Source organism: Gymnoscopelus braueri (genome assembly GCF_963280865.1).
Source record: "Gymnoscopelus braueri genome assembly, chromosome: 11".
Lineage (NCBI taxonomy): Eukaryota > Metazoa > Chordata > Actinopteri > Myctophiformes > Myctophidae > Gymnoscopelus > Gymnoscopelus braueri.
The window spans coordinates 31,114,200-31,136,481 of NC_137613.1; the positions used below are offsets into that span (position 1 = coordinate 31,114,200).

The 22,282-nt window shown below is 38.3% G+C and overlaps 1 protein-coding gene across 2 annotated transcripts; it reads left to right on the plus strand.

Moving 5' to 3' along the window:
- The first annotated feature begins 5,184 nt into the window (after positions 1 to 5,184).
- On the plus strand, positions 5,185 to 11,012 carry LOC308095748 (uncharacterized protein). Of its 2 annotated transcripts, none has more exons than XM_080442788.1 (13): positions 5,185 to 5,339; positions 5,749 to 5,953; positions 6,084 to 6,159; positions 6,898 to 7,145; positions 7,252 to 7,411; positions 7,533 to 7,643; positions 8,017 to 8,217; positions 8,318 to 8,416; positions 8,514 to 8,767; positions 8,943 to 9,074; positions 9,360 to 9,500; positions 9,929 to 10,058; positions 10,158 to 11,012. In XM_080442788.1, exons 1-13 carry the CDS (start codon positions 5,206 to 5,208, stop codon positions 10,391 to 10,393), a joined length of 2,127 nt encoding a protein of 708 aa, XP_080298914.1. In that variant the 5' UTR covers positions 5,185 to 5,205; the 3' UTR covers positions 10,394 to 11,012. The 2 variants fall into 2 exon arrangements, with proteins under 2 accessions (XP_080298914.1, XP_080298915.1); XM_080442789.1 differs by having other exon boundaries at positions 8,330 to 8,416.
- Positions 11,013 to 22,282: the final 11,270 nt, after the last annotated feature.

Sequence of the window (22,282 nt, forward strand, 5' to 3'; positions counted from 1 at the left end):
TTAAGTACAGTACTTAGTTACTTTACACCACTGCTCACCGGTCAGCTACTGAGACCAGAGTCTTATGATTAAAAATCTTTTGTCATTACATTTGAAAAGGTTTCTGATTTGCATCATGCTTAGCAAAGAAAAATACTCATGAAACCAGTAGACATTTTTTCAAATTTATTGTGTCAAACACCTTCCTCATCTCCGCCATTAAAAAAAATCAGTGAACAATAAACAACATCTGGTGTAGAAGGACCAGGACAGCTGCCAAAGAACTCAGCAGGGGCACACACACACACTTTTGAACGCTGGACTATGGCGGAGGAGAACCTTGAAGACAGAAAAACATTCACTTTAATACACTTATATGAACTAAAAATACATTCTTATTAATCATAGATGATTATATAAGAACATGGCCTGGTGTTCCTGACCAGATATAAAATTGCAGATATATATTATTCAATGAATACAAGAACAAGAAAATGACTTACTTTAATTAAGGGTAGTAACGGAAAACCATCTTGCCCTTATGGTTTTTTGAAGTCACCCAGAGATGGTTCACCTGGCGCCAGCGTTCCCAGGCGTTGCCAGGGGGCAGGGGCCCAATGAAGGGGTTGATGGCAGGGGGAGGGGGGGGGGGGGATGGGGAACGGAACGGGGGGTGGTGGGCCCTGAGTGTTAAAAAAGCAATCAGTGTTATATTAGTAACAGGGGTCTCACTAGCTCTAAAGTAAACAGAATAGCATTTTCAAGCCAGTATAGCAAACATTTACAAAATAATTGTTTATTCTAAAAAATATCTTTTGCTCTTCACAAGAAGTAAGAACAATAAGTATATACGCGCCAATTAAGTATTACAAGGACGAGAATGAGACATGACAATCTAATCACATTGTCATTGTTCTGTTGCAGCATGGTGTAGGGTTTAGGTTAAAATCATCTTAGTGTGTAACTTACCATTATCAGGGCAAAAGTGAGGGGGGTTGGGGCCATGCCAAGAGCATCTGAGGGATAATGTACAAAGAGAGGTTAATAATGATTTGACAATATGTTGGATAATTACATATGAAATTGAGGGTCCTTGGCGACATTAGGAAGCAAGCCCAAAAAAACGCAACCTGCAACTACCAATATTCAGTGGTGTAAAGTAACTAAGTACATTTAATCAAGTACTGTACTTAAGTACAATTTTTAGGTACTTTTACTTTACTGGAGTATTTCCAATTGTTTATACTTTTACTTACATGCCACTACATCTCAGAGGAAAATATTGTACTTTTACTCCACTACAATTATTTGAAAACTTTAGTTACTAGTTACTTTGCAGATATAAATTATTATATTATAAAACAAAACATACATTAACCAGGCCCTATTTTATACCTAGGCTATTTGAAAATAGCTGACCTACAAGCTCACAATGCAAGCTTGTAGATCTGGTATTTTCAAACATTTTTGTACTTTTACTTTTGATGCCAATACTTTTGTACTTTTACTCAATTACATTTTGAATTCCATCCAGACTCTTACTTATAACAGAGTACATCTATATTGCAGTATTGATACTTTTACTTAAGTAAAACATTTCAGTACAATTTTGAGGTACTTTTACTTTACTGGAGTATTTCCCATTGTCTATACTTTTACTTCTACTCCACTACATCTCAGAGGCAAATATTGTACTTTTACTCCACTACAATTATTTGAAATCTTTAGTTACTAGTTACTTTGCAGTCTTGCAGATATACATTATTACATTATAAAACAAAACATACATTAACCACTTTAGCCCTATTTTATACCTAGGCTATTTGAAAATAGCTGATCTACAAGCTCACAATGCAAGCTTGTAGATCTGCTATTTTCAAACATTTTAGTACTTTTACTTTTGATGCCAATACTTTTGTACTTTTACTCAATACAAATTTGAATTCCAGACTCTTACTTGTAACAGAGTACATCTACATTGCAGTATTGATACTTTTACTTAAGTAAAACATTTGAGTACTTTTTCCACCACATAACCATATTACATGCAATATTTGGGCTTGTTTTTACAGGAAAAAATGGAAAATGAAGGAACAAGGCCAGACAAAGAGTTGTTATGTTCAATTAAAAAGGACCACAATGCTCGCGTCGCGATGCAACGCCTGTGAGCTTGAAGATCTGCTATTTTCAAAAGATTTGTATACATTTTAAAACGTGTGAAATGTGACATTCTGCATAATGAGTATTTCCAACTGTTGGCACTTTAAACGCCAGTTATTGCACAAAGAAGGATTACATTTTAGCTTAAAGCATAAGCCCTGAGTATTAAAAATGTTTATAAATATCAAGTTAGAAAAACAACAATATACTAACTTAGTGGCAATCCATTGCCGAGACGCCGGGCCATCTCTGACCGTTGAGTTGATTTCTGAACCGTTGAGTTCTGAAAGTGACAAAAACACGATGTTTCTAAAAAATAAGTTTGTTGTATTCAGTATAAGCATTGGTATAATCATTTTAATTAAGCTATTAATTCAATTACAATGATATAACAAACAATGATTGACTTAATGACTTACAATAACGAGAACTGCAGACTCAATGACAGCGACTGACTGTACAAGACAGGTTGACAGTAGGAATGACTTCTTGCCGATTGGATCTAACGTTATTCCCAGGCCAAGTGTTTGAAAGTGGCTACGTCATTCGCTTGTGGACTCTGATTGGTCTGTATCGTATCGGTAGATTCTAGAAGGCTCTGGGTAGATTCAAACCCCACGCACGCATGCACGCACGCCCGCGCGCACACACACACACACACACACACACACACACACACACACACACACACACACACACACACACACACACACACACACACGCACGCACGCACGCACACACACGCACACACACAGACTTCATCCATTTTCAACGTAGCATCATATAATTGTTCCTCACTGATGCTGATTATAAGATGGTACCATTTTTGTCTATCGGTCGGTGAGCTGGGCTGTAGACAGTTCATAAAACTGCCTACTGTTGCTCTCTTGTTTTGATCTCCTTCCCACTTGCCCCCCACCCTCTTCTTCTCCCCCCCCCCTCTTCTTTCTATGGAAACTAACGTTGCGATGGGAACGATGTACAAAAAAGAATTTCACCCACTTTTTTACCTTGTAAACCTGTGATGTGACAATAAAACCGATTCTGATTCTGATTCTGATTCTGATTCTGATACTAATTACATCGGTAGGCAAACGGGGTTGCCATGTTGCTTTGGTGAAAAAGATCTAGGCTTTAAGTTTAGCCATATATCCATTGATTCATTGAATTGATTTGATTGAATACTTTATGAGCAGTTTGAAAAAAAAAAACCACAGGAAAGTACAGTTCAATACTTTGCTAAGAGGATTTTAAACTCAAGAAAGCCTATGTTTCCATTGGGGTCCTTTGTACTCAATGCATGAGCACAAAGGATGAGTGCAAGGCGATATCTTGTCTTAAAACAATCAGTCAATGGCGAGACATGGCTAATCCATTATTTTTTATATATTAAATCAAATAGAAACGCATTTATATTATGCACACACGCCACAAAGACATTCTCCAAGGGCATATATCATTTCACCACAGAGTGGCGCTGCACGTTGACTGCTATGTGAGCAGAGAGGGGAGGAGCATAGTGTTCAAAATGGTGGCGAGTCGAGAGTCTCACATTGTTTGTCCGGAGCGACGTGCGGTATGTCTGACCAACAACAACAACAACAAGAAGTAAGTGTTTCCATTAGTTAAACGTTTCAAATAAAGTTATAATCTTGCTGTGGTCAAGCAGTTCGAACGAAATCATAAACGGCCGGTGCCACGGTCGAGCTTAGCTACTTTTTATTTAGTTTTGTTTAATACTAGCAGTGGTGGAAAAAGTACTCGCATTCTCTACTTAAGTAAAAGTACCAATACTGCAATATAAAAATACTCTGTTACAAGTAAAAGTCCAGAATTCAAAATTTACTTGAGTAAAAGTACAAAAGTATTGGCATCAAAATGTACTTAAAGTACCAAAAGTAAAAGTACTAAATATTTGAAAATAGCAGATCTACAAGCTCACAACGCTTGTAGATCTGCTATTTTCAAATAGCTTAGGTATAAAATAGGGCTAAAGTGGTGTTAATGTGTGTTTCATAATATCATAATTTATATCTGAAAAGTAACTAGTAACTAAAGTTTTCAAGTAAATGTAGTGGAGTAAAAGTACAATATTTGCCTCTGAGATGTAGTGGAGTAAAAGTATTGGAAATTGGAAATACTCAAGTAAAGTACAAATGCCTCAACATTTAACTTAAATACAGTACTTAAGTAAATGTACTTAGTTACTTTACACCACTGAATACTAGATGTTTTCATTCAATCTCTAATGGCCGACCCAAGTGCGAGGGAAAACTCAAGTCTTCTCTGTGAAACGAACATGGAAACAGACTGTACTTGTGATTACCTTAGTTCCTAGTTAATCTGTGGATTTTGATTATCATTACATAACCTACATTAACCACTTCAGCCCTATGCATTTAGGCTATTTGAAAATGGCCGATCTACAAGCTCACAATGCATGATTCAAATAGATTTTGAACTTGTGAAATGGGATATTCTGCACAATGAGTACTTTTACTTACGTACTTTTAAGTATATTTATTAGCCAATACTTTTGTACTTTTACACAAGTGACTTTTACTTGTAATTTCTACATTGCAGTATTAATACTTTTACTCAAGTAAAACATTTGACAACTTTTTCCACCACTGCAATTAGCTGTGTGGGGAACTTGTAACATCAAGTAAACATTACAATTGCATTACTATTAGCATTATTTCATTATACAGAAAACAAATCAATGTTCTATTTGAATGTAGAAGACTTGTGTTGAGAAAGCGTGGACTGTTATGCATTGCATTAATTGGACTGTTATGCATTGCATTAATTGTTCTATGAACACTGTAACTGTAGCTATTAACTACCCATGTGCACGTTTTAATTTGTTAAAATATGAATCTGTTTTCATTTACTGTATATGTTAAACTTTGTCTCTTACTGCAATCTTGATTATCCATCACTACCAGACATTATAAGCTATATGAAATGTTTATAGGGACCATAGCTTATGACCGTACATTGAGGGAAGAATAATGTATTATTTTTTCTAATCCTCAGGGATATGACAATGCAGTACGCAACTACATGGCCTATTTGAACACACTGCAGCCACAGGTCCACAGCAGACCAGCTGCTCAGCCTGTGGTGCAGTCTTCAGGAAATCTTCAGATCAGACCTAGTTCCAGTGTCCGGCAAGCACTGCAAACAGAATTGCATCGGTAATATTCCAATGCAGTTCTCTAATTGTCTGTACATATTGAGGATATTCAAGTAAATGGTTATAGCTGTCATATTTTGGAAAGGAGGCATTCTGTGCATTTATATGCTTGCATTACTGTATTTAACTTTAGGTGTGTACAAATGTATTTATGAGCAAACCAACGAAACTGATTCCTTTAGTCGCATTCATATAAAAATGTATTGTCACATCACAGGTTTACAGGGGTAAAAAAAAAAAAAGCTCCCATCATTTGTATTTGCATTTGTTTCAGAGAATGGAGAAAGATAGAAACAAGGAAAATAAGTAATTGTGTGTATACATTTCTAGGTAGTGTATACAGTATAACACTCAGGATACACTTGTATCCAGCCATTTGAACAATTTGCGCCAACATGTTTTCTTTCCAGACCATCTCCTACAAGGACTGGCAGAGGTAGGAGATCCGCTGCTCCTCGTCTGGCCCCTGCTGTCGCTTCCACAAAAACTGTGGAGTTCAAGTTCTGCCTTTTGCCAGAGACTACCAACACAACCCCAGTGGATGAAATGAAACTCTTACAGGCAGGGCTTGGCAGAAGGATAATTGCATTACCTATTACTGCTGACCAAGATGAGGTACCATAGTCTATACTTTTGTGTTTGTTTGGGTACTGAATTTTTCATCTATAAACATATTTAACATGGATAGACTGAGTTTGAGCCAGCTGCATATTAAAGTAATATCTGCTGTTATGTTCATATGTAGATTGAGAGAGCTCTAGAGGAGGAATATCCCAAGATGAAGTCTATCACAGGAGGCTGGATGTTGCATAAAGCTACAGGTAAGAGTAAACAAACGGCACACTTATTTTACTTACTATTTATGGTTTTCAATAATTAAGCCCATACCACTCATTCACTGACTAGGGCAGTCCACACCAGGAATGACTATAGCATTTTAAAAAGCATTCTAGCTCAAGTGGATTACAGAGTCCACAACAATAAGAACCACGACAGTGGTGAATGATGTTGGCATCACTTTCAGAGCGATTTGATTAACAACAAAAAAGACTAACCGCCGATCTTAATCCATCTGAATTTATAGGGCATCACTCTCAAAACACACTGACTTTGAATCTGTTTACAGAACATTATTGTTAATCATTGTTTATCTCACAACATTCTCGTTATTTCATGGCCCTTTACACTCTGTAGGGTTGAGGATAGCAGCTTTATCTTGTGTGCATCGATTGACATTATCGGGTGGGTCGCCAATTTCATTCAATCAGGAGAGACTTATTTTTCAGCTTCAAGTCTATAGGGTTCCAAAAAAAGGTTCACATCCAATATCACTTGTTTGTTTATCTTCTCTGAGTTCTGTCCTGATTGGATGGTAATTGTGACCTAATCATGCATTTTCTGTTTGAGCTGGAGAAATGTGGCAATACATTCCTGTTACTGAACCATCACTCTGTAGCAATGGTTGCTATAGAGCTATACCCCTTTAACTAAGCTGTTGCTCTCCCAGTATATTCTCTCATCATTTGTCCTCATTTTGAAAACGTACTTTTTGAATCAAGGACGAAGTGGACAACAGAGGCTCATCGTTCTGATGGCCTCACAGAGATATACAGCCCGATATCTGAAGACAAATAGCAGCAATGGAAAAGATGTGCTCTACATTGTTCCAATCCAAGACAAGTTGGATACCTTCCCACTTTCTCCTGATGCTCATGAATTCAGCAAGATGCCCAAATCCATCTGCAGAGTTTGTGGCGTTACAATGCCTCTTCAGCTTCTTGCAGCCCATGTAGATACCTGTTTTTCTGTAAGTATCACTTTCAGTGGGTCTTTGATGAAGACCCACTGTTGCTAAAAAAGTTGTGTAAGTCAATATAGTTTGTGTCACCCCATTATTTTACTATTTTTACAAGGAATCTGAGCAGGGTGGCGAAGGTTATTCAGACGTCGAGGAAATCCCTACAGATACACCGGCTGAGCAGAAGGAGCATCGGAGACCAACTTCGCATCAAACCCCAGCAGCAATTCGGGGCGCAGAGAAGGCCGGCCCATCGCATTTGAAGACAAATATGGGTGAGTATTGAACTTGTTTGTGTTGAAGTTGTTCTTTATTATCTTTTTTAGTAGTGCTTATCTTTTTTAGTAGTGCATATTCTAATGTTCTGTATATGCTTCCGCTATTCTACATAAGCAGAAAACATGGTGCCTAGGTTACCTGAGCAGCAGGACCATGGGAGACCAAGTTGTTGCGAAAACCCAGCAGCAGAGGGGGAGGCTGGACCATCTTGTTTGACAACAAATATGGGTGAGTGAACTGTTTGGTCTTGCTCATACACAAGCAGAAACCATGGCTGTATGTGCCCTATTATCAGCTTGCCTGGCATTGCTGTGTGATTATTGCACTATGACAATGCGTCACTCGGCTTGTTCAAGTTTTGGCACCCAGCATTAGCCGGGTTATCGTGTGGATGAATCCCCTCAAGAACCACTTGTACAATAAACTTATCATGACACTGCACTTCCATGGCTCCTCAGAATATGCCTATACTGACTTTCATTGAATTTAGATTTATAGCTTTATTGCATGTACAGTACAGCACATTTTCAATTACTACTTGTAATATCCAAATATGTATAATTTTGTCTCAAAGATGTATAATGCTGTGTCAATGTTTTAGATCGTTGGAAAATGGAAACCGACCCCCAAAAGGCTGCTGCATTCTTCAGGATGGACTTCCTTGAAAAGAAGCAAGATGAGTGCCCACTCAAAGCAAGCTTGGATATCTGTGAGGATCAGCAGTCTCAAACCAGTATCATCATATCCTTTTACAAAGGAGTAGGTGTTGACTGGGCGAGACCCTTGCATTTCACATTACATGGTAACTCCATAGACCCTTAATTTCCCTCTCTTCATTGTTTTATGCAGATGTAGTCGGCTTGTTTTTCTGATTCAGTGTAATGTAAATGTTTACTTTTTAGTATTTCTTTCAGGCGATCAAGCGGTGGGAATTGGTGTGAATCGCAACTTCTTGAGCTTGGCGATGTCGAAACTGCAATCCGGGTTTAACTTCGACAGTGGTATGTATATATCTGTTTTTAACAACTAGTGTCACAGCAACTGTAAAATGTTGTGAAACTGTCAGTGTCTTGCTCTTGTTTTTGTTTAATTCCTCAGGTGTGGCTGACATCAGCCTACTGTTTGAAGGGGAAGAGGATCACCTCATCCCCTCCACGCTGGGGCTCTTGGTGGACAGCGACCTGTTCGTGGTGGCAGGGAGAATAATTGGCCATTGCTTCCTGCACGAAGGGCCACAGCTCTATGGGCTGAGCAACGCAGTAATCCATCTTGTAGTGCATAATGACAGGGACACTGCTACAATAGAACTAGCAGATGTGGCAGATCTTCAAGTAAGATCCACCCTCCAAAAGGTAAATTTGACCCAAGTAAAGTAAAGTGTCTGCATTAATCATTTCATCTTCTAGTCAAGCATCTTCTAGTCTACAAGAAATTTGAAACGAGTACTGTTATTCTGTGTGATTGGAGTACACCCGTATCTTGCCATTTTGTGATGAAGTTAATCCACGGTTTCTATGTGTCTTAAAGCTTGACGGACATGAAGACCTGACTGAGGAGGAGACGGATGACGTCAACAGACTTGCTCGGGAGTCCTGGGATCTACCTCCTTTAAGCTCAACCAACCGAAGTTGGATGTTACAAGCACTGCTACAGCGTGAGGTAAGAAGCCATCATGGCCTAATGGCAACAATAGGGTTTGTGCATAACTGTAGTAGGTTTCCAGAAGCAAGTGGACACTGAACCTGAAACGGGTATGCTACCCTCTAAAGACCTGGCACAGTACTACAGTTATCCACTGAATCTCTCTCACACCAACATCTATTGCATATTGGTAGTATTTCAAAGGCAGAGACTAGCCTCTGTAGTAGTAATTGTTCCAATTATGACTTATGAATTGTTCTTTCAGGTAAGGATAATGTGTCATTTTATGCTGTTTGTGTTAAGGTGATTTGGCGTAGACAGACACAGATCAAACAAATCAGGAGAGGCCTTAAAGACACCAAAGTCCTTCAGCTGCTTACAGGGAGACCAGATACAGTTCCACTGCTATTCCCACGGAGTGCCGATGTTGCACCCAGTGCCCTGGTATGTACCAAGTTTAGGCAATCATTTGCCTGTTTTGTCTGATTTTCAAGTGACTGAAAGGGTCCACTCGGTTCTTTCGCGGTCTTGCACAAGCAATATTAATGTTAAGTAAATGACTTAAAGTCTTAAACCGTTGTAAAAAATGGAATGATCCCACTGACCAAGCAATTGTATGACTACTGTTCTGTTTTACTGTATACATCAAATTGTGAGTCTCTGGAACTGTGTTAACCTGTTAACAAAATACAGATATAAACCCTGTATTTGGGTCTGTTATTATGCTAATCCATTTCCATCTGCAGTGGCATTCTGGTTCAGGCAGAAAACATTACAGAGACTTTTAGGCTTTTACAAAGCCAGCAATTATGATTATGTTGTTAAAAAAATTGATCAATACATTTTTCTTGTGTTACTAATTTCCTTGCCAGGAACTCCTCAGCAACATAGTCTGGCCAGGCGGAGCAGGGTTGGCAGATGATGGTGATAGTGACAATGACGATTACCCCCAGCACCTCAGGGACAGGACAACAGGATTTCTCCGCAGATTTATCGAGACAGGTACAACAAATATAGAATCGACTCAGGAAAACAAGTTCACAACTAACTAATTAATGAAGAAATTAATATATTGAATTAATATACCATTCAATTTTTCAGCCGCTCCAGAGACGCTCCGACAGCTGGTGAAGTTCTGGGTGGGATGTGAAATCCCTTTACCCAGAATGAGGGTCGATGTCGGGAGGGGACTATATTTAAAGAGGGGACTATATTTAAAAGCCTCAACATGCTTCCAAACCCTTCGTGTACCAGGCCATTTCCAAACCTATGAGGGCTTCTGTGAGCACATGGAGCGCTGCATTTCAACTCACGACACAAGTTTTGGTCATGTTTAGATTGCTAAACATACAACAACTCAATTCCTTTATTCCTGCAGAGATGCTCTCAATACAACATTGTACATGAACTTTTCTTGCGTACATAATTACCCCTAGTTTGCACAGATCATAAGGTCACAGAAGAAAAGGCTGTATGAGCCATGTTTTTTTTTTGTGTCTATACTTGAGCCAGAGGATATTCAGTTGAAGGGATAGTTCGCCCGCAAAATTACTTCTTTGACTTATTTTTTTTCCTCTATCGATTAGTCACCCCATGGAGACTTGAATTAATGGATATTCTTTTGTTTTTGTCACATTCCTAGGCCAATAATTTGTTGCCCAGCAGACCAGTAGGCAGTGGTTCCGGTAGGAGACAAAGAGTCCTTTGTGTCTCCTACTGGAACCGCTGCCTACTTGTCTGCTGCCGGTCATCAAATTATTGGCTTAGGAATGCGACAAACAAAAAATACGTCTCATGGGTTGACTAATCGATAGGAAAAAGATGAATTTTGCGGGTGAACTATCCCTTAAACATTGTTAAGACAGTATTCACTTGAAACATCCAAGGTACTATCAGACGATCAATATACCAGAATACAGTTGTACATTATTTTTGTTGATGCAGTTAAACATAATTAAAATGAGTGCAAATCTGAACCCTTACAATAAACAAAGTGCTTGCCTCTACTTGGCACTTTACTGAGATGTCTTGTCTGCCTTTAATGACACTACCATCATTCATGTGGGTGTAGTGATAGTCTGAAGCCAGATGGTCAGCCATCTGGCTGGTGGTCAGCCATACACATTGTAAAGGGCTGTCCAGCCCTTGTCGGATCAGGTAGGAGAGACCATTTGAGAATCTACAGTTTTGGTATGCATGGAGGCACCATTTTCAACAGTTCTTACCCAGATAAAATGCCATGTTCCTTGTTCCCCACCCCACCCTGACAAGCACTTGGGGTGGTAGGAGTTGAGGCATTACATTTAGTTTGTCTCAATTACACAGATAAATATTGTGAGGTGTGAGCTTGTAGATCAGCTATTTACATTATTTCTATGCAGTAATGGTCTTTTATCAGGTATATTAAAATTCCTTATTGTAACTTGTCATCTGGGGATTTCCCCAAAATCATGTGGGTCCAAACCCACAGGTTGAGGACCACTGATATACAGTAGCCTTTAAATGTCTATGAATTGAGTACAAAGGACTCCAATGGAAACAAAGCCATAGGCTTTCTTTGGTTTTAAATCCTCTTAGTTGAGCTTGTATTGAACTGCACTTTCCTGTGCTTTTGTCTGCAAACTGCTAATAAAGTATTCAATCAAAGCCTGGGATTGATACCATTATAGGGTTTTTGATCTGGTCGGAGCAGAAATAACTTTACGTCATCAGGTGGCCGGAACCAATGACCGGAACCACTAGCGCCGTGCACCTTTAAAATGAGTCCCCTAGTTTAAAACTTGTTTAAACTTGTTTTGGTATAATCGTTTCGTTTCTTTTGGTATAATAATCGTTGGTATGTTCATCTTTTATTCTAACTCGTAGCGAGACTAACTCATTGAGTCACATTATGTGGGGATCAAAAACAATGTGACGCCAACCGGCACCCACTACCGGAACCACGATTATTTATTTCCTTTTCCCTAAACCAGATCACACGGCTAGTTTTAGAACGAATACCAGGCTCCTGATGACGCGAGGTTAAATATACAATAGTTATTGGATTTCTGCCACAGGTCATCTTGTTCAAGCTGAACAAGAACAGGAGTGTCACATTCATATTAATATTGAATCACAATGAACAGCCATGAATTGTGACGTGAATGTACGCCAGGAAACACCATGTAAACATTACAATGAAGTATCTATTTAGCATTATTTCATTATCCAGAAAACAAAGTATTCTATTCCGTGTTACTATTCTGTGTAGGAGAGAACGGGATAAGATGAGCCACTTGTCCTTGAAGCAAGGCTAAATGAGATCGAAGTCAAATCTAAACATCTACCCTTATTTCAGAATGTCATCTATCAATTTAAATTATGAGTAAGCATCTATGACAAAGGTCGGTGGTGGAAAAAGTACTCAAATTCTCTACTTAAGTAAAAGTACCAATACTGCAATATCAAAATACTCTGTTACAAGTAAAAGTCCAGAATTCAAAATTTACTTGAGTAAAAGTACAAAAGTATTGGCATCAAAATGTACTTAAAGTACCAAAAGTAAAAGTACTAAATATTTGAAAATAGCAGATCTACAAGCTCACAACGCTTGTAGATCTGCTATTTTCAAATAGCCTAGGTATAAAATAGGGCTAAAGTGGTTAATGTGTGTTTCATAATATCATAATTTATATCTGAAAAGTAACTAGTAACTAAAGTTTTCAAGTAAATGTAGTGGAGCAAAAGTACAATATTTGCCTCTGAGATGTAGTGGAGTAGAAGTAAAAGTATTGGAAATTGGAAATACTCAAGTAAAGTACAAATGCCTCAACATTTTACTTAAGTACAGTACTTAAGTAAATGTACTTAGTTACTTCACACCACTGAAAAAAAGGTCCATAAAAATATGACTTATTAAGAAAAAGTGGTCCTGTGGCTCAACTTGCTCCAGGTTAGGGGTAAGTTGATCCATGTCAAGGGGTTGACCCACATGATATTTTAATTTTCAAGTTTAAACATGAACAAATGTAATAACCAAAATAATTTGATAGCACTTTTCCCTTTTGCAAATAGTCTTATTTAATATCGTTTAACGGTTATTAACGGTTATTTAAACAATATAAAGCCAATTCAATATATTTTGTAAATCAGAACCTTTTAATATTTGCAATTGTTAATACAATATTGCAAACTACTGTTAAATGAGTATATTCATATACAAATGAAAGGTCATTCAGCATTATTTGAGTAGCAAATACATAAAACAATATGAATAGTGATATTAGGATAATTAGCTCAATTTACCCCACAGCCACCATGTTAGTCAAAATGTTCTAGAATAATATTTCAGACAATTTCTTTGCTAAATTATTCACATGGTTTTATCCATAGGCAAATCACCAATATGTATGATATACATTTTTAGACCTGGGTAAATTTGCTTTGATATAATATAAATAATATAATAATATAATACAATGCTACCTGATGTGTATACATCTTACTTTGAATGTCAACAAAAATGTGGATGTTTTTTTGTGTAAAAGAATGTTTTCTACTTTCCCCATGTGCTTCCCAATTTCACACCCGATGTCAATTATGTATGTTAACTAGATTTAAGGTCAAATGACAACACAGTTTTCTAGTTTTCTAGATAAAGGGGGTGGTTCAAATGACCCACTGGTTCATCTTTTCCCGTTCTCCCCTAGGCCTATGGGTTTATGTATGCATTAATTAACACTGATATAGCTACTTGAAAGATACAGACAAGAGAATGTCAATGTAACCACAGCTGTGTTGTATACAGTCTAATCAAACACATCTTAATATTGATAGATTCTCACAAGAAATTGGAGAGATGTTTTCTCAGCAACAGCAGCAAAATGACTTGGTAAGTTGTTATAGAAATTGACACGGTCAACATATTTATTAAAAGAGAATTTCCGCAATTTCTCATGAAATTATGTTTTGCCGATACAGGTGTCACTAGGTAGGGAAATACTGCAGAGGCTTTGGACAAAATTGCACAACCTTCAACAACAACCAGTGGATCTTAGATATGCAGAATTAATGCTCATTAATGAAATGGCTCTTATAAGCTCCCTTGCTGACCACATGGCCTTTCCGCAGGAGGTAGGTTGGATTGTTTGATTTAGGATAACGCTTGAAATCCTGCTTTGGCTGTTAGTGGGAAATTGTATAGCTCTTTGCATTAGAAACAATGTGTGGCATACTGAAACCAAATAGTACATCATACTATGGGGAAAATGTGTTGATGTTGGATGTCAATAATAGCTATTTGCTATGCAATGTGTTTTAACCACCGATAACAGCCTTTGCATAATACCAATAGGTTGTTGGTGGTCTCAACTACCTGATCCGTCTGACAAGGGAAGAAATGGACAGAAGGAGAACTGTCATTGTAGTGGAGGAAGTAGCTTGTGGGCCTGGACGCCCAAAGCTGGATGTATGTAAGGACCATCTCCAGGAGCTCATAGAAATGGATCTAAATGTTCCTTGTATTTCCAAAATGCTTGGGATATCGGTGCGTACAATCCGTCGACGGATGCAAGAGTGGGGACTCAGTGTGAGAAACACATACAGTAAACTGACTGACCATGAACTGGACAATTTGGTCTGTACAATAAAAATAATAATAATACAACTTCACCAGATTTAGGTTGGTACTTTGTTTAACTATAATCTCAACAAGGCAGGTCCTGAAATCTTTTGAGGAAAGCAGATGTTTTTGTTATTTGTATTGCCTTTACTATCAATAGACTTAAAAAGGGATCATCTCGATCTTCTTCACCTCTAGGCTACAGAATGGTTAAAGGGCATCTTAGGACCATAGGCCATAGAGTGCAGTGGACCAGAGTTGTGGAGTGTATGCATCGGGTTGATGCCACAGGCATACAAAGACTGTCAAACCTTGGATGTGTGGTGAGAAGGGTGTATTCTGTACCACATCCTCTTTCACTCGTCCATGTGGATACTAATCACAAGCTTATCAGGTTAGCAAACTGTATTGTCATGTTAATGTGTTACCCTTTTTGGTGATATTTAATTGATAGATTCATCAATGATAAATTTGTATGGACATTGGCCTAAATTAAGTGATTGGATAGCTTAGATCAGCCCATTTTAATCAAATAGTTATTTGTCTGTAGTTTGGAAAAGTGACACAAATGTCATGTATAACTGGCTATTACCTCAAATCTGATAGGCCTATAGTAACTGGCCTCATGCCATACACTTCAATCAATTCTACTGCTACTACAACAACCACTATTACAAATACTACTGCTGACCCAATTATTAAATACTATTATACCATTATTATTAATGCAAATTGTACTGCATCATACCATACCACAATGCACTCTGACTGTGCTACACTTAACTACACCTAGAATAGATCTATGTCTCATAACAATTTGATAAGAAATACAACATATAAAACTTGTTACATTACACCACTGTTCTGTACAGTGTATATTTACTTCTACTGTTACTTACATTTCCAGATATGGTATTGTGATTTTTGGAGGTATTGATGGGTTTTCAAGAAAGGTGAGTAATTTGATGATTGAATGAGTTGTTAATTTGGCATACAGTACACATATACTGTAGACACCCATGAAATGTGGTTTATTTAGAATTTGCTTGTGGAAATTATGTGAAACATAACCATTTGACATGTCAATAGATCTAGTTTGTCAGTTTGTTTTCAATGTATTCCTTAGATCATGTACCTTCATGTGTCCAACAACAACAAGGCAGCTACAGCTTTTGAATGCTTCCTTAAGTCAACTAGGGAACATAGCTTTCCATCTAGGTAAGAACTGTTGTAAATGGTAAATGGCGCCTCCACGTATAATACCAATACTGTAGGTTCTCAATGGTCTCTCCTACCTGATCCGATAAAGGGCTGTCCAGCCTTTTATCCAAAGAGCTTTACAATGTGCATTATATTCACACACCTATGGTGGATGCAACCATGCAAGGCACCAACTTGCTCATTGTGAGCAGTTAGGGGTTAAGTCTTAAATGTATTGCTCAAGTTACACTTCAACACTAACCCAGGGGGAGCCGGGCATCGAACTGGGAACCTTTAGATTACCTAGGGGCTGCTCTACCTCCCCACATCATTGTATAATGTATGGTGCATTCAACAATCAAATCTTTCATTTGGAAAGAAACAGGAGGGTTATTGGTGATGCAGGAACACTATGATCAGCCAAGGGAGATCATAGTGTTCCTGCATCACCAATAACCCTCAAGTTTGATATGCACATAACCTAAGTGTATAAGTGAATGATTTGTTTAAATACTTTAATAGTTGTTTTTGCTTTAGTTATATATCACTGTTCATTGTGTTTGAACATCAAGGGTGAGGGGAGACCAAGGAGTTGAGAATGTGGACATAGCAAGATGCATGTTTGAAGTTCGTGGCTGTGGAAGGGGAAGCTTTATCTCTGGCAAAAGCGTCCACAACCAAAGGTGATTTGTGAATGTACTACTGTAAACACTCTTCTATCACAGAAGTGTTATAAATACTTATGGTTCAAGTGATTTTCTTTTGTTAAATTTAGTGTTAAATTGTTATTTCTATTGTTTGAACTCCAACACAGAACAATGAACATAAATGCAGGTTGTGATACCAAGTTTATCCACTTAGGACAGAGGACTCCACTCCATACAGTACACTATATAGGATAAACAAGTGATGACACTAAGAAATGAGCAGACTAAATCTAACCTGTAGCACTATAGCGTTGAAGCTGATAAATTAGTACTCTGATTAGATGAAATTGGCAACCCACCCGAAAAGAAAACAAAATGTTTGAGACCCGTTACTGAACACTGTACAGCAATGAGGTCTAAACATGAGAAACACAAGCATTGTGTACATGTAAAAGCATATTGCCATTATGAAAATACAAAATAAACTATCTAATGCTTTGTCTACTTATTTAAATGTATATTCATGTGGAATATTTGAAAAACATGTCTGATACTGCTGTCACTACTCCTTCAGGATAGAACGGCTCTGGCGTGATGTGTGGAATGCTGTGTCCAACATCTATTATGATGTACTGCACACTCTAGAAGAGTGGGGTGCACTTGAGCCATCAAACTACACCCACCTATTCTGTGCCCAATATGTGTTCCTGCCCTGCATCCAGGCTGCTCTGGATACTTTTACCAATGGCTGGAATAACCATGCAATGAGAACCGAGCATAACTTGACCCCAAACCAGCAGTGGGAAATTGGATGTACCACAAGTCTTATTGAGTGCCTGTCTCTACAGTTTAAACATGTAATGTACTATATACACACACACAAGCTAAAATGTCCTTCTGTCCCAGCCATACCCTTTATTTTATTGCTTTATCACATTACAGGGACAGTATACCCCACCCCATGAGATGGAGGACCCAGAGATGGAACAATTTGGAATCAATGTTCCTCAACCACATTGCCCCCTGACTGAGGAAGAAATGGAGACGCTAGCTCAGCTATTCAATCCTATTACTCCATCATTGTCTTTTGGTGCAGATCTATACATGGCTGTTGTGCAGTATGTTGAGGGCATCATTGAAGGCAGACAATAGACATCTCAGTAAAGTGCCAAGTACAGGCAAACATTTATTGTTGCAGTTAAACATAATAAGTGCAAATCTGAACCCTTGTAAAATGTACAACTTCATTTCCCCTAATGTGCACAGACCATAATTTTCCTTCGTGGGCACAGAAGAAAGGGCTGTGAGCCATAAATGTTTTTAGTTTTTCCATATTTGATCCAGATGTTTTTCCACTTAACACGTTCAGACATTCCTTATAGGACTAGATAGTACAATCCCTTAGATAATGAGCACTTATCTAAGGGATTGTACCATCTAGTCTTATAAACTCAACTTAGCAACATGTGAATTTCAACATGTATGTTTCAAGTCACTACCAGAACACAGTAGGCAAGAACAGTAGGCATCACTTGTATTTTCAAGTGATTGAAACGGTCCACTTGGTTCTTTTGCGGTCTTGCACAAGCAAGATTAATGTTAAGTAAATGACTTAAACCGGTGTAAACAATGGAATGATCCCACTGACCAAGCAATTGAATGACCACTGTTCTGTTTTACTGTATCCATCAAATTGTGTGATTCTCTGGAATGTACCCAAAATTACAGATTACAAAAACTAAAGTCTGGAGAACAACCAACCATTATAGGGAATATCAAGGAGGCGCATAACAAATAAATAATAGCACAATCAACCCACCTGAATGCCAATCCCAGAACCATGTCAAACATTTATAAAAAAAAATACAGTTTCAATAGGTTCTAATGACAAAACAATAATACTGTTTTTGCAAACGTCTTTGCTTATCCATTTCCATCAGCTGTGACATTCTAAGTGACATTTTGGTTCAGCCACCAAACATTAGAGACTTCTAGGCTTTTAACAACTGTTAAGATTTTACAACTTGCAGTCTAAACATTACCAAAACCTGTGTTGTAGGTTGCAATGCAGCACTTGATGTGCTCACTAAAGTCTTCAAAGGTTTGGAAATGGCCTGGGACACGTAGGCCTTTGAAGCATGTAGAGGCTTTTAAATAGTCTTCCGTCACGACATCGAACTTCATTCCGGGTTTAGGGATTTCCCATCCCACCCAGAAAAACACCAGCTGCCGGAGCGTCTCTGGAGATGCTGAAAATGGAATAGTACATTAAATATATTAATTTCTTAATTAATTAGTAGTGAACTCATTTTCCAGGGTTGATTCTATATTTGTTGTACCTGTCTCGATGAATCTCCGGAGAAATCCTGTTGTCCTGTCCCTGAGGTGCTTGGGGTAATCGTCATTGTCACTATCACTATCATCTGCCAACCCTGCTCCACCTGGCCAGTCAATGTTGCTGAGGAGATCCTGGCAAGGAAATTAGTAACGCAAGCAAAATGTATTGATGGATTTTACCAATATAATCATTTTATTAGTCATAATTGCTGGCTTTATTAATCAACTAGTATTTTAAAAGCCTAGAAGTGTAATGTTTTCTGGCTGAACCAACATGCCACAGCTGATGGAAATGGATTAGCATAATAGCAGACACAAATACAGGGTTTTACATCTGTAATTTGGGAACAGGTTAACACAGTTCCAGAGACTCACAATTTGATGGATACAGTAAAACAGAACAGTAGTCATACAATTGCTTGGTCAGTGGGATCATTCCATTGTTTACAACGGTTTAAGTCATTTACTTAACATTAATATTGCTTGTGCAAGACCGCGAAAGAACCGAGTGGACCCTTTTCAGTCACTTGAAAATCAGACAAATGATTGCCTAAACTTGGTACATACCAGGGCACAGAGTAGAACATCTGCACACCGCGGGAATAGCAGTGGAACTGTATCTGGTCTCCCTGTAAGCAGCTGAAGGACTTTGGTGTCTTTAAGGCCTCTCCTGATTTGTTTGATCTGTGTCTGTCTACGCCAAATCACCTTAACACAAACAGCATAAAATGACACATTATCCTGACCTGAAAGAACAATTCATAAGTCATAATTGGAACACTTACTACTACAGAGGCTAGTCTCTGCCTTTGAAATACTACCAATATGCAATAGATGTTGGTGTGAGAGAGATTCAGTGGATAACTGTAGTACTGTGCCAGGTCTTTAGAGGGTAGCATACCCGTTTCAGGTTCAGTGTCCACTTGCTTCTGGAAACCTACTACAGTTATGCACAAACCCTATTGTTGCCATTAGGCCATGATGGCTTCTTACCTCACGCTGTAGCAGTGCTTGTAACATCCAACTTCGGTTGGTTGAGCTTAAAGGAGGTAGATCCCAGGACTCCCGAGCAAGTCTGTTGACGTCATCCGTCTCCTCCTCAGTCAGGTCTTCATGTCCGTCAAGCTTTAAGACACATAGAAACCGTGGATTAAATTCATCACAAAATGGCAAGATACGGGTGTACTCCAATCAGACAGAATAACAGTACTCGTTTTAAATTTCTTGTAGACTAGAAGATGCTTGACTAGAAGATGAAATTATTAATGCAGACACTTTACTTTACTTGGGTCAAATTTACCTTTTGGAGGGTGGATCTTACTTGAAGATCTGCCACATCTGCTAGTTCTATTGTAGCAGTGTCCCTGTCATTATGCACTACAAGATGGATTACTGCGTTGCTCAGCCCATAGAGCTGCGGCCCTTCGTGCAAGAAGCAATGGCCAATTATTCTCCCTGCCACCACGAACGGGTCGCTGTCCACCAAGAGCCCCAGCGTGGAGGGGATGAGGTGATCCTCTTCCCCTTCAAACAGTAGGCTGATGTCAGCCACACCTGAGGCATTAAACAAAAACAAGAGAAAGACACTGACAGTTTCACAACATTTTACAGTTGCTGTGACACTAGTTGTTAAAAACAGATGTATACATACCACTGTTGAAGTTAAACCCGTTTTGCACTTTCGACATCGCCAAGCTCAAGAAGTGGCGAGTCACACCAATTCCCACCGCTTGATCACCTGAAAGAAATACCAAAAAGTAAACAGAAAGACTACATTACACTGCATCAGAAAAACAAGCCGACTACATCTGCATACAACAATGAAGTGAAATTAAGGGTCTATGGAGTTATGACGGGAGGGTTTTCTCTCCACTTAAAAGTCAATGAAATAAAGCTCTAACATTTTGAAACTCAGTTAAATTAACAATCCATATTTTGCTGTGTAGTGTCAGTATATGATTGTCTTTTTTTGTACTAACATAACATTTAACACTTAAGGGATATTTCACTTTTCAAACATGATTGGGGTAATTTTAACATCTACTCAGGCTTTTGTGAGCACCCCGGACAGTTTTTAAGTTGCTTGATTCAGTCTTTAGATATTTGATCAGACACGCCCCTTCCTATAAAATGAAAATCAAATATCTAAATACTAAATCAAGCAACTTAAAAACTGTCTGTGGTGCTCACAAAAGCCAGCGTAGACATTAAAATTACCCCAAACATGTTTGAAAGTGAAGTATCCCTATAACACTAACATTATAAAAAATAAAGAGGACTACCACCACCTAGAGGATGTTCAGGATACTGATCTAATTGCTGTGTATTGTTATTAACAGTGACAAATAAACCAGAGGTGAAGAAATTAGGTTTAACCAGCCAATTTAAATATCCATCAACTAAACTGTACATCAAATAAGTAAAGGTTTATTTTCCACTGAAAAACAATACTAGTAATTACTTTACTATTACTAATAATACCAAACGTGTTCTAGTGGAAGAATGCTGTTATACAAACTGAAAATATATGCTAGTCCTGCTCTGAAACTGCCCAAACTATTTTGTAGTCTTTTTTTCCTCTTTTTTACAAAACAGTAAAACCTAGTCTCACACATTTACTAAAATTAACAAAATAGCTTTACTCTAATTATGAAGCCAATGAAATAAAGCTCCTCTAACATTTTGAAAGGACACAGATATTTAAAAACAAATACCACACAAAAACGTCAATTGCTTTAGACAAAAACATTGACAAAAACATTGATAAAAACAAACCAAAAAACTATGTTTGACATCCAGATACTTTTCTTTTTATTTAAATGAAACTAATATTCTGCAAAGTGCTTACTTGCTATTATCAGTTTCTGATTTCATTCCTGGTATTCTCAGAGGCACCAGAAGATTCTGGAATGCAAGCAGTTTCCCCGGAAAGGAATGTGAGTATTTCTGGGGGTGGGGTTGGGTGTATGTGTGTAGGATGGGTGGGGATGGGTGGGATTGGGGGGAGTTAGGTTAAGAGGAGTGCGCACTGAGGTTTTGGCGCAGCCAGCATCAGGCTTTTAGCGTGTCCAGTATGAACACTTGCTCCTGACTACCAATGTCTTCTGTGCGGTGCAGAGTTAATTTTAATTTGGGGAAGGGAATACCTGCTGCAGAGTAGATGCAGTTCCCTGCTGACACATACTCCTTCTCGCATTGGTGGGTCCTGGTAGGGGAGACAGATCATCATGTGAATACATTTCAGAACTACATTTACAATAGGCACTTATACAGAGGCCGCATTTCCTCCACTGAATAAAAAGTAAAAAGGATTTGAATTGTGAGTTGTTTACTCAACCTTCTTTAGTCACCCCTGCAATATAATAAAACATGCAGACCTATTTGAGTGCTCCAGTAATTGTATCCGAAAGGCATGGCGAGAGAGTATGTTTTACCCCCTGTCT

Bases quoted from the DNA above. Each gene is read 5' to 3' on its own strand.
- LOC308095748 (XM_080442788.1), top strand. From the start codon at position 5,206: ATGGCCTATTTGAACACACTGCAGCCACAGGTCCACAGCAGACCAGCT. The intron at 7,644-8,016 runs GTGAGTGAACTG...TCAATGTTTTAG, and splicing joins TTGTTTGACAACAAATATGG to ATCGTTGGAAAATGGAAACC. The intron at 8,218-8,317 runs GTAACTCCATAG...TTTACTTTTTAG, and splicing joins CTTGCATTTCACATTACATG to TATTTCTTTCAGGCGATCAA.